The 13,986-nt window shown below is 38.7% G+C and overlaps 1 protein-coding gene across 1 annotated transcript in view; it reads left to right on the forward strand.

The window, feature by feature from the left end:
• Positions 1–13,986, forward strand: part of NBAS (neuroblastoma amplified sequence) — a 611,780-nt gene that overhangs the window by 78,986 nt on the left and 518,808 nt on the right. Inside the window, exon 10 of the mRNA XM_006880668.1 lies at positions 3,904–4,042. Within this exon, the coding sequence (XP_006880730.1) occupies positions 3,904–4,042 (139 nt within the window). The remainder of the gene's footprint in view (positions 1–3,903; positions 4,043–13,986) is intronic.

The raw sequence follows: 13,986 nt of genomic DNA on the forward strand, positions 1-13,986 counted from the left end.
AGAGCTCCCTGGATAATTTATTTTTTAAGTGTCTCCTTTAAAATCTTTTAAATGGAATTCTAGCAGTGGAATAGCTAGGTCTCATGGTAGTTCTGTGTTTCACTTTTCCTAGGAACTAAAATACTGCTGCTCACAAAACATGTACCATTTTGCATTTCCCCAAACAATGAATGAAAGGTTCCAGTTTCCTCCGTCGTCTCACCATCATTTGTTTCTTTTTCTTTTTCTTGTTGTTGATAATACTGACCACCCTGTGGGAGTGAAGCGATCTTGCTTTGTGGTTTTGACTTGCATCTTTTCTGGTGCCTAATGACTAAGTATATCTTTATGTGTGTTCCTTGAATATGTGAATGTTCTCCTTAGTGAAATATCTGCTGAAATGCTTTGCTCATTTTATGATTTAATTATTTGTATAGTTAACTTGTTGAACAACCTCTATGCTGTCTGCTACTATACAATCAATGTTCTAGTTTCCCATTCTCACATAGACTAAAGAATTATACTAGGCAGAAGAAACTGGAGAAGAGGAGGATGCCTATGTACCAAAGTAGTACAGGGTACTGTAATCTTAGCGTTCCTTAGGAGAGGAGATTTTAGTGCATGGAGTATTAAAGTATGTTGTTATGTGCCATCGAAGTGCCTGTCACTCATAGCGACTCTATGTACAAACTCCCTAAACCCTGCTCTATTCTTTGTCAATCTCACTGTCTTCTACCCACCTACCCCCATTACTCCAGTCACTGAATCAGTCCACCTCATAAAGGGTCTTCCTCTCCTGCGCTGGCCCTCCACCCTCCCAAGCATGAATGATGTCCATCTCCAAGGACTGGTCCCTTCTTGCAACATGTCCAAAGTATGTCAGACAAAGTTCCATAATCCTTGCCTCTCCAGGATGAACCTGTTCATTTTCTTATCAGTCCATGGTATATTCAGTACTCTTCTCTAGCACCAGAGCTCAAAGGCATCAGTTCTTCTTCTATCCTCCTTAGTCGTTGTCCAGCTCTCTGATGCATAGCAAGTGATTGCAGAGACCTTGGCCTGTATCAGGTGTACCTTAATTTCCAGAGTGACATCATTGCTCTTGAAATGTGCAAGGAGTTGGAGTCAGAAAATCAAAAGGGCCAAACTCTTTCAGCATTTCTTAAGCTCAAGGAACTGAAGAACAAATTCAAACCTAGAGTTGCTATAATCAAGGATGCTTTAGGAAGAATATTAAATTATCCAGGAAGTATTAAAAGAAGATGGAAAGAATATACTGAGTCACTGTATCGAAAGGAATTGGCAGACACAGAAGAATTTCATGAAACAACATATTAGCAAGAGCCTATGGTGATGAAGGAAGAAGTTCAGGCTGCTTTGAAGGAAATAGCAAAAAATAAGGCCCCAGGAATAGATTGTATACCAATTGACATATTTCAGCTATCAAATGCTGCCCTGGGTGGCCTAACCAAGTGGTGCCAAGAAATCTGGAGAACAGCCACTTGGGCAACTGACTGGAAGAGATTTATATTTGTTCCCATCCCAAAGAAGAGTGTCCCAACAGAGTGTGGAAACTATAGAACAATATCATTGATTTCACATGCAAGCAAGATTCTACTGAAGATTACCCAAAAACGACCGGAACAACACATCACCAGAGAACTTCCAGAAGTCCGGTTTAGAAGGGGGCGTGGTACTAGGGATATTGTAGCTGATGTTAGATGGATCTTAGCTGAAAGCAGAGAATACCAGAGGAATGTCTATCTGTGTTTCATTGACTATGCAAAGGCATTTGACTGTGTGGATCATAACAAACTATGGCTGACTCTGAGAAGAATGGGAATCCCAGAACACTTGATTGTGCTAATGCGAAACCTATACTTGACTAAGAGGCAGTCGTCAGAACAGAGCAGGGAAACACTGCATGGTTCAAAATTGGGAAAGGTGTATGCCAGGGATGTGTCCTGTCTCCATACTTCAATCTGTATGCAGAACAGATTATCCGGGAGGCTGGGTTCTATGAAGAGAACTGTGGTGTCAGGATTGGTGGAAGATTCATCAACAATCTGCGTTATGCGGATGATACAATCCTGCTTGCTGAAACTTAGGAGGACCTGAAGCGCTTGCTGCAGAGGGTCAAGGACTGCAGCCTACAATATGGATTGAGGCTCAGTGTCAAGAAGACAAAGATTCTCATCACTGGACCAATTGGCACCATCAGGATGGATGAAGAAGAGGTTGAGATTGTTCACAGCTTTAATTTACTTAGCTTCATAGTCAATGCTTTCGGCACCAGAAGCTAGGGAATTAAAAGACGTATTGCGATGGGAAAGTCTGCTGTTAGGGACCTCTCCAAAGTACTGAATAGTAGTGGTGTCTCTATGGACACTAAGGTGCGTCTGATATAGGCCATTGTCTTTGCTATCACTTGTTATGTATCAGAGAGTTGGACAGTGACCAAGGAGGATAGAAGGAGAATTGATGCCTTTGAGCTGTGGTGCTGGAGAATAGTATTGAGGGTACCATGGACTGCTAGGAAAACAAACATTCATCCTGGAAAGGGTTAAGTCGGGTTTCTTTCAGGAGGCAAGTATTCTGAGGCTCCGTCTAGCATACTTTGGACATATTGTAAGGAGGGACTGGTCCTTGGAGAGGGACATCATGCTTGGTAGGGTGGACGGACAGTGCAGGAGGGGAAGGCCCTGTATGAGGTGCATTGATTCAGCGACCGGGGTAATCGGGATGGTTGTGTCGGAGACATTGTGATTGGCACAGGACAGATCAGTGTTTAGGGCTGTTATACATAGGGTTGTTGTGAGTCACAAGTGACTTGACGGCACATAACAACAAGAAGTTGTTGAAACTTTATATATATTTTGACTACTAGATTTTGGTTGGATACATAGATTTTGAAGCTATTCAAACAATCACTACGTTGTCTTTTCATTTTCTTAATATTTTTTTTTATGAAAATTTTTTTATTTTTTTGAAGACTCATTTATTTGGTCCTTTGCAGGTTTTGCTTTTTTTATTATTAAGTGGTTAATTCTAGACATGCCCACGTTGTCCCTGCTTCTTGTTCTACGATTTTTATCGTTTTAGGTTGTACATTTAGGTCCTTATTTTTGGTAGTAAGTTCCATAGAGTCAAATATGACACATGGTAACCCTATGAACAACAGATCTGAAGCCTGTCCTATTTTGTGCCATCCTCACAATGTGTGATACACTCAAGCCCATAGCTGCAGTCACTGTGTCAGTCCACCTGATTGAGAGTCTTTCCTTCACACTATCTCCACCTTTCCAAGGATGATGTCCCCCTCTATTGAATAGCCTTTCCTAGCAACATGTCCATAGTATGTCAGACAAAACGACATCATTTTGCCTCTGAGCAGAGTCCCATGGCAGCATCTTCTTAAAGAGATGCCTGTTTGTTCTTTTGATAGTCTATGGTCTGTATATTCAGTACTCTTCTCCAACACCATAGTTCAATGGCATGAATTTTTTTTTTTATCTTCCATATTAATGTTCCAGCTCTCAGAGATTTAAAATCTTAATCGGTTTTAAATAAGATTTTTATATGTGGTGCGAGGCATTAATTCTCTTTTATTCTTCCAAAATGATTAGCCTTTGTTGTTTGTTCTTAGTACATGCTGTGGAGTTGGAACCAAGTCATATGTGATACTCCAGTGGATTTTCAGATGCAGTAGATCTCATGAGAGTAGGATACCTGTCTTTCTCCTGCAGAGCAGTTGGTATATCCTATTCTCCTACCTCTGGGTTTCCAGTGCAACTTCTTGTTCTCTAAGCCACCAGAGTTCCTTTTTGGCTTCTTTCTGAACATGAATGGTTTCTGTTTTCTTTGTTTTGATATGAAGCACACAGATGTAACTTAGCAGTTCTTTGTTTTTCCCCCTCTTTGTAGACTTTTATTAGTTGGTGGATGTGAAACTACTGAACCAGGCACATCAAAAGCTTCTATGTGTGGCCTTTCTGCCTGGAGAGTTCTTTCAGGATCACCTTACTATAAGCAAGTCACTAATGGCGGAGACCGAGTTATTGCGGTAAGCATTTCATATTATTGATTATTGCTGTTATTTTTTACCATTGAATCAGAACTGATCCATACCTGACCCTCCTGCTGGTTTTCAGAGGCAGCAAACGCGCAAGAGAAAGCTGCTCATCTTTCTCCTGTAGAACATCTGGTGAATTTAAACCACATGCCTTCGGGTTGGCAGTTCAGTTCCTTACCACTAAACCACCAGAGCTCCATTTTACTGACTGGTCTTATGCAAAGGAATATTTTGTAATATGTGAAAGAGGAAATAAATTTTTTTTTAAAATTAATAGATGCACTGATGTTAGTGCAATTTTAATGAAAGTATTTCCCATCTTTTGACAGGCTTTCCACTCTGAAAACTCAATTGAAAGTAAGATCTGCTGTTAATTATGTACCTTCTCCCTCATCTCCTACTCTACTTTTCTTTATTGTTTACTCTATGACAGTGCTTTGAATATTAATCCAGGACATTGGATATCTGTGAGCAAACATCAGATGATGATAACATCACCTCATTATATGCTACAACATTGATGTAGTATCTATTACTAATGATAAAATGTACCATAGAAACAAAACCAAATTCATACAACCATGAGTGTGTCATAGCTTGAATATGTCAAACAGAGATTACCTATATGTCTTTCCAGTTAAACTACAGCATACTATGTTTAACTTGTTCTTAACTTTTAATTACTGTTTTCAGATATTAGAAAACAACCAAAGTAACAGTATTTCTTTATCTGTAATTACATATTTAGCTACTATTATTTAACAATTATTGTTTGTTTGAATGTTAAGGAATCCCACTGATGCAATGGTTAAGTTCTTTGCTGCTAATTGAAAGGCTGCTTATTCAAACCTACCTAGCAGAGCCACAGAGGAAAGACTTGGTGATCTGTTTCTATAAAGTTTGCAGCCTAGAAAATTATAGACACTTCTGTTCTGTCATATGTCATTGCTAATAGTGGACTTTTACTCAGTGACATTTATCATCAACAACTATTTAGAAATTTTCTTTTGTGAAGCACTTTTTTAGATGTTATATATTAGCTATTTTAGTAATCAACAGTCTTTTGAAGTATGTATTGCTACTAATGTATTTGTATTGATTAGGAAGCTAGCTGTTATTATAATAAAAGCAGTTCCATAAATAAGTGAGAAATTCTGAAATTTCACTAACGTAGCACTGTGAAGATATATTTATTACTTGTAGCACAGCCTCTTGTTTGTAGGCACAGCCTTCGTTCTTGAGCAGCAAGCTCATTCTTCAAAGATCCATGCTGTTAATCTCTAGTTCTGTTATTTCAATTTGTGACTGTAATGGGGAAGAAAAGAATGAGGAGCAGATATATTTTTCCAGTTCTTTTTATTGTATTACAAAAGGAACGGATGCACCATGAGGGGCGGGGTGAAGTCTAAGTTCTCCCCACTTTGTAAAGGAGAATTGTTCCCATCTATAATATCCATCATAGCAAACAGCTGCTCAGTCGTACACACCACCCCATGCTTCTACACTTTTTTCTACCAATCATATGGGTCTGATATTTGTTGTTGACTCACAGACTTTTATTCAAGTTGTAGTACCAAGAGTGCAGTTTTATTAGGGAAATAGGGAGAGTGGAGGAGGTAAATAAAGAATATCACCCAATGCAAGTCCAGGTTTAGTCCAACAGTCCCAAGCCAGATTAACAGCAAAACACAATTCTTCAATGAGTAAAAGTCCCGGTTCAGTAGTACAAATCCATATCATACAGCCAGATTTGCCTCAGTGCTGTTACAAGCCACCTTTTCCTTCAATCTTTCTACAAGAAAAACTTTAACTGTGGCCAGCACAGATGTAGGTTACACTTTGCCACAGTCTTTCCACAGTCTCTCCACCATCACCAGGGTCTCACCCTCACCAGGGTTTCATTATTACCAGGGTCTTAGTCTCATCAGTGTCTCTCTGGCCTCCGTTTAACCAGGGTCTTGCTCCAGTCTCCTTCAAATCTTATTACTCAGAATGGGAAGCCCTCTTTCTTTTATCCTAGTCCCACAGCTATTGATTTGCAAGGCCAAATTATTGATGAGTTTTCCTCTGATTTTGGTACTATATTTTTCTTCATAAATTTCAACTTTTAAAATTATTTGCTCCAGATTGAATATATATGGAGAAAAGATACAACGTTGACACAAAACTTTTAAAATTTTAAATTATGCAATGTTTTCATGTTTTGCTCACACAAAAACCTGTTGGTCTAAGTATAGACTTCACATGAACACATAGCCAATGTAGATCACAATAAATTATGGCCTTTGCTCAAGTTGATAAAACATAGATAGAAATCCTGGAATTCTCTGCTCTCACCTAAGATCTATGTAGCATTAGCAGTAATAGCCCTGGTGACACATCCTCTTCTAAATTCAACTTGATTTTCTGGCAGTTTTCTTTTGATGTATATTTGGACCACTTTTGAATTATCTGCAGCTAGACTAGAAGTGCTATTTTAATTTCTAACTATAGTTCATTTATTATAAATTATTATATAATCCCTCTTTCAAGAGCTCTTACAAGTAAGGTTTGCTATGATTCAAAGAAGGAAAGAATAGCTATTGATGAATATTGTTATTTTCCCCTACTACATAGATCCTGTATTATTGCTTGTATTGGTTGGTTGTACTCTTTGACGGCAAGCACTTAATGAAAATGATACACCTATTTGTACATTCTGTTTGTTAATAGACATTTGCAGCTGTTCTGATTTTGAAGTTCTCATTGAGTGAAATTTCATGTTATCTGTGATATCATGGTAAATGATTTTCAGGAAACAGCACTCCCCTAGTTGCATTTTAAGTGCCTCCTAGACTGAGGCACCCATCTTCTGGCACTATACTAACCCATGTTCCAGTGCTCTTTGTAGGGTTCTCTAACCTTCTAATTTAAGAAATCGTTTACCAGCATGGATCTAGAAAAAGTAAAAGCTATTAAAAGTAAAACGGAACACATAAAGTTAGACATCTTTTATAGTAGTGAGCTAAGATGGATTGATACTGGCCATTTTGAACCAGACAATCATGATCTACTATTAAGGGAATTATAAGCTGAAGACTATTAAGGGAATTTACAAACTGAAAGGAATATTGTTGCATTCATTGTCTACAAAGAACACTTCACATTGCTTGAATAGAACAAGGAGATATTGCATGATGTATAATCAGGGAAGGTGTGTATAAGCTTTATTTTCATACCTACTCAGTCTGTATGCTTAGTAAAGCTTTTGAGAAGCTGCTGAAAAGATTGTCATATCGGGATTGGAGGAAGACTTATCAGTAACCTGTGTTATGTGGATAACCTTGCTTGCATAAAGTGAAGGATATTCTAAACACTTAGGGGAGAAAATCAAAGACAACAACCTCCAATGTGTATTACAACTCACTGTTAAGAAAATAAAAGTTCTCATCACTGGACCAGATAGGCAACAGCCTGATAGATGGAGAAAAAATTGAAGTTGTCACTGATTTTATTTGGATCCACAATCAACTCCCATGGTAGCAGCAGTTAAGAAATCATAAGACATATTCCATTGGGCAGATCTTCTATCAAGGACCTCACCAATGTGCTGAAGAGCAAAGATGTCATTTTAGAGACTGAGGTGCTCCTGACCCAGACTCTGGTATTTTCACCTGCTGCATATGCAAATGAAAGTTAGACATTGAATAAGAAGGACCTTGAAGAATTGATTTGTTTTTTTTTTTTTTAATTGTGGTGTTGGTAACAAGTTTGGAATATCACATAAATTGCCAAAAGAACAAAGAAATCTGTTTTGGCCAGTGTGCAACCACCGTGCTCCTTAGAGGCAAGGTGGTGCTATTTTTTTTTTTCTCTCCACAAATTTGGGCATCTTGTCAGGAGGGTCCAGTGCTTAGTAAGAGACATTATGCTACAGAAAGTAGATGAGCATGAAAAGAGAAGACCGTGAACGAAATGTATTGACACAGGGACTGCATCAGCGGACTTGAGCATAATAGAGATCACTAGGCTCTAACAAGGTTTCATTGTTATTTTAGCATGAGTTGTAGGGGACACAGTGATATCTAATAACACCAGCAGCAGCAGCAGCAGCAGCAGCAGCAGCAGCAAGAACATTACTAGTACTTTACCTGGTACTTAGTAGGTACTGGTCTGTAGTGGCATTCAGGTAATTGTGAGTGAGTGGGAAGCCAACATATTAAAGTAGAACAAAGGAATGTGGATATGTTAGATTGCTTGGTTGTATAAAGAATGATAAGGTTTGTTATTATTGTATACACAAAAGTCTTTTAAAACGTTGAAAGATTAAAAGTTTTGGTTTTAAATAAACTGATCTGAAAGTGCTTCTGCAAAGAAATTTTTAAACTATTATAGTAAGATTGTATTAATTTTTGGAAGCCTTAGCTCGTGCTAAAGGACCCCAGTAGTTCAATGGTTAAACACTTGACTGCTCGCTCCAAGGTTCAAACCCAGTAGGTACTCCCTAGGCAAAGCTGTATTAGCCTGCTTCTCTGACCATTACAGCTTTGGAAACAGCTTTTGGAAACATATTAATTCTACTTTGTTATTTAGTAAACACTTTGGCTGCAGTGAGTTTGATTAAGTCTTTTATCCCCCCCTTAAATAAAGTGTTAAGTGGTGAATTTAATCCAACAAAGTAGTACGTTTCTTCCCCCTGCATGCATCTACCTTTTTGACTTATGTGGTTTCAGACTTTGAAAGTGTTTATACTCGTTGTTGATTGCTATCAAGTTGAGCGCAACTCATAGCGACCCTCTGAACAAAAGACCTGAAGTCTTTCTATAACTATTGTCTTTTCTCCAAGTTCGTAGAGTTTCCAGAGGCATGTCGTTTAGGAAGTGGATGCCTCTCCTGCTTCCAAACCAGTCTTAATCTGGGAGCTCCACCAAACACTGTCCACCATGGATAACTGTTTTGGAATTGGCACAAGGTTCAGCATCACAGAAATCCCAGGTTACCACAGTACAGCATATTGACAGAAGAGTACCACTTAGAAAAATGTTCCTCCAAAATACCATAACAATAGACTTTTAAATACAAAGGTCCTCCCCGAGATCTTTTTTACTCTTAACAAGAGGCTTAAATATAAAGCAAACAATACAGTGTGTTGTTGTTGTTATGTGCTGCATGCAGCCTATAGCAAACTTATGTACAGCAGCTCTGAAGCTTGCCCTGTCCTGAATAAGTCTTACTAATTGTGACACACCAAGCCCTATTGCCTCAGATACTGTATCAATCCATCTCATCCGGAGTCTTCATCTCTTGCTCTGTCCCTCCACCCTTCCGAGCGTGATGTCTCTCTCCAAGGACCAGTGTCTTCTGCCCACGTGCCCAAAGTAAGTGAGGCAGAGCTTCAAAATCCTAGCCTCCAAGGAGAGACTTGGTTTCATTCTCTTCAAGACAGACCTATTTGTTTTTATGGCAGTCCATGCTATGTTCAAGACTCTTCTCCAGCATTACACCTCGAAGGCATCAATTCTTCTGTCATCCTTAGTCTTTGTCCAGCTCTCTGAAGCGTAACAAGTAGTTGCAAAGACCATAGCCTGAATTAGGCACACCTTTGTCTCTAGACTTCCATCATTGCTTTTCAACACTCTGGAGAGGTCCCTGACAGCAAATTTTCCCACAGCAATTTGTCTTTTGATTTCCTAATTGCTGTTGTTGATTGTAGAGCTGAGCAAGCTGTAATAGCTAACAACCTCAGTCTTTTCTCCATCTGTCATGGTGCTTCCAGTTGGTGAGAATCTTTTTCTTCTTGACATTGAGCTTCAATCCGTATTGAAGACTGCAGTCTTTGAACCTCTGCAGCAAGCATTTCAGGTCTTCTTCAGTTTCAGTAAGGAAGATTGTGTCATCTGCGTACTGTAGATTGTTGATGAGTCTTCTTCCAATTTTGATTCCACATGTCCCATAATTTATACTTACAAGCTAATATATTTTTTAAATATCTTCATCCATAGTATAATTTTTTTATTTTTTATTTCTTTAATTAAGCCACTGATTGAGTCTTTGATGTGGAGGACACTTTGGGTGTTGTTAGGTCTCTTTTACAGCAAATTTACTGAAGTACTGTGAAGTCGTAATAATGAAAAATATGGGAGAAAGAATGAAATTCAATCTTTTACTTTCTAATCTGTGCTTCCCTTCCAGCTATGTAATAATAATACATATATATGTACATATAATAAACACACACACACACCCACACACACACACACACACACACACACACATCTGAGGAAAACCACCTCACCAGCTGTCTGGAAGAGATCTATATTTCTTCCCATTACAAAGAAAGGTGACCCAACAGAGTATGGAAATTATCGAAAAATACCATTAATGTCACATGCAAGTGAGATTCTGTTGAAAATTATCCAAAAACGACTGGAACAGCACATCAGCAAAGAACTGTCAGATATGCAGGCTGGGTTTAGAAGAGGCTGTGGGACTAGGGATATTATAGCTAAAGTTAGATGGATCTTGGCTGAAAGCAGAGAATACCAGAGGAATGTCTATCTGTGTTGCATTGACTGTGCAAAGGCATGTAATTGTGTGGATCATGACTGAGAAGAGTGGGAATCCCGTAACATTTGATTGTGCTTACGTGAAACCTAAACTTGAATCAGGAGGCAGTGGTCAGAAGAGAGCAAGGAAACACTGTATGGTTCAAAATCAGGAAGAGTGTATGCCAGGGATGTGTCCTGTCTCCATACATTTTCAATCTATATGCAGAACAGATCATCAGGTAGGCTGGGCTGTATGAGGAGTAATGTGGCATCAGAATTGGAGGAAGATTCATCAGTTACACAATCCTGCTTGTTAAAATCGAGGAGGTCTTGAAGCACTTGTAAGGAGGTTAAGGATTGCAGCTTTCAATATGGATTTTAGCTCAACATCAAGAAGATAAAGATACTAATCACTGGGCTGATTGACAGCATCATGACAGATGATGAAGAGATTGAGATTATTAAGCACTTTAGTTTGTTTGGCTTCACAATCAGCATTCTTGGTACCAATAGCCAGGAAATCAAAAGATGAATTGCACTGGGAAAGTCTGCTATGGGGGACCACTCTAGAGTACTAAAGAGCAATGACATCAGTCTGTAGACTAAGGTGTTCCTGACCCAGGCCATAGTCTTTGCAATTATTTGCTATGAGTCAGAAAGCTGGGCAATGACTAGGGATGATAGAATGCCTTTGATGCCTTTGAGCTGTGGTGTTGGAGAAGAGTGTTGAATATAACATGGATTACCAGGAGAACAAACAGGTTCGTCCTGGAGAGGGTGAGACCAGGCTTCTCCTTGGACGCAAGAATTCTGAAGCTTCGTCTGAAATACTTTGGGCCTTTCTCAAGGAGGGTTCAGTCCTTGGAGAGGAGTATCATACTTGGGAGGGTGGAGGGACAGTGCAAGTGAGGAATATCCTCAGTTAGATGGATTGATTCAGTGACTGGGATAATGAGGGTAGATGTGTCAGAGACAGTAAGGTTGGCACAGGATAGAACAAGTTTTAGGGCTATCGTACATGGGCTTGCTATGAGTCGCAAATGACTCGATGGCGCATAACAACAACAACAACAACAACAACAACAACAACAGTCAACTTGGAACAGACCTATGGCTGACTGCAGCGAGTTTTCAGAGATAGTAGACCACGGGCGAGGAGATAGCTCATTTTTCTCAGAGCAGCTGGTAGGTTCAAACCACGTGACTTTGGTTAGCAGCATAACTCCTTACCGTTGTCTCCAGAGTTCTGTTTTTTTTTTCCATTTCACTTCTTTGAATTCATGTGCTTTTTGTTGCTTCTTAGTAATGTATTGACATCCACTCTGCTGTACATGGCCCTTCCCCCTCTGACCTGAGGGTTCTATTGGAGTCTTTTAAGAGAAAATTGCGTGTGCCCGGACCAAATAAATGGGGAAAATATTGGATTGCAAATTGAATGCTCTGCTGTATGATTAACGTCTTTAAATGCTGCAAGTGTTTTAAAATTATGTTAGTGGTTTTTAAATGTGTCTGCAGCTAAACGTCAATTCATACTACATAGCCTTCACTTAAAGTAATATATGGTTATAAAGGATTCGTTCTTTTTGCCAGGTCATGGATTTTACTGTCTTTCAACCTGTTCTTATTGTTTGTTTAAGGTTGCTATTCTAGTGAAGTAGATATTGACTGAAAATGCTGCTGACACTTGTTCTGGTTTCTCTCCAGGCTGTTAGATTGTAAAGACACTATGCAAAATTCAATATGCACATTGACCCACGTTTCCAAATTAATGTTAGTGTCATCTTTGTGAGACAGTTTTGTTTGTTCGTTTGTTCACTCTTTAACCACTGCTCCAGAAGTAGAGACTGTAAAGATACTGGTAACAGTACTCAAGGGTTTCCTGTATATTGGAGGAGACAGCTGTAGCCACAAACAATGTTAGTGCAGTAAGCTCTAACACCAGGTTAGAATTCAGCAGCTGGAGAAAGGAATGAACCTAGATCTGGGGTCAGAAGACTGGCATTTGAAGTCTTCCTTAGTCTTTAGCACATGTGCATTAAGGTTTCTACCACTTCAAAGAACATAATATATTTGACATTGATAATGTGTAAAGTAGAATGACAGTGTTTTTATGATCTGTTTCTGTTTTTAAGGGAAAAATTTTTAGGAGATATGAACAAAACTGGCAGTTTTTACCACACATTTTTATATTTCCTATTGTTGGGTTTTTTTCCTCAGTATACACTATAGCTTTGAAAAAGAGAACAAATCCATAGTCTTTTGCAGATCCTATTTCAATCAGAAAGGCTATATCTTTGGGATAATAGAAGCAATCAGAAGCATATGCGTGTAAGATTCCCTACCTGCATGCCTATATATTGGATATTTTCACTTGTTAATACAGATGAACTCTCCTTCAGCTAAAACCAACCCCTGCATTTGTCCATTAGATCCTACACTCTTGCATATTGAACGATATTTTATTCATAGAGTTTTTTCTTTTAGATTTATAAGCATATAACTTGTCTTTCTCTCTTTCATTGTAAAAGCAAATCTTTTGACCTAACTTTTCCCTTTAGCTGCCTCTTTCTTCTTTCTAATATTGCTTTACAGACTTGTCTATACTTGCCGTTTCAGATTTTCTTTTCATATTCTCTGGAGTTCATTTGAATGAGGATTTAGCTCCATCATTTTACTGAAACTGTCCTTACAGATTTTATCATTAACTGTCAATATTTAACTGGTTTTACAGGTAGTCTGTAATTCTAGTATTGCTAGTACAAAAATCCACTAGCTTATATAGTTGGTTATCCTCTCTTTCAGTTATTCTCTTTTTTATGAAAAAGCATTATGGTACAAATAAGTAAAGGAAGATGCATTAATAATAATGGGCGACTGGAATGCAAAAGTTGGGAACAGGGAAGAGGGCTCAGTAGCTGGAAAACATGGGCTTGGTGAGAGAAATGAGGCTGGAGATAGAATTGCAGAGTTCTGCACATTCAATGATTTACTCATTGCAAATACCTTTTATAAGAAACATAAATGCTATACACATGGATTTCACCTGATGGTATAGGAATAAAATCAATGACATTTGTGGAAAGATTTGCTGGAGAAGCTCAATATTAGCAGTGGAAACTAGGCCGGGTGCTGATTGTGGGACAGACCACCAACTACTCATGTGTGAATTCAAGCTAAAGTTGAGGAAAATTAAGTTAAGTCCATGGGAACCAAGATTTGATCTTAAGTCTGTCCCACTCAAATTTTAAAACCATCTCAGGAACAGGTTTGAGGCCTTGAGCACCAAAGAGCATAGACCAAATGAGCTCTGGGAGGATATCAAGAATATCATACGTAAAGAATGCAAAAGATCATTACAAAGGCTAAAGAAGAAGAAAACACTAAGATGGATGTCAGATGAGGCTCTGA

The sequence above is a fragment of the Elephantulus edwardii genome, unplaced genomic scaffold (assembly GCF_000299155.1).
Source record: "Elephantulus edwardii isolate Elephantulus edwardi_28Jun2011 unplaced genomic scaffold, EleEdw1.0 scaffold00009, whole genome shotgun sequence".
In the NCBI taxonomy this organism is placed as follows: domain Eukaryota; kingdom Metazoa; phylum Chordata; class Mammalia; order Macroscelidea; family Macroscelididae; genus Elephantulus; species Elephantulus edwardii.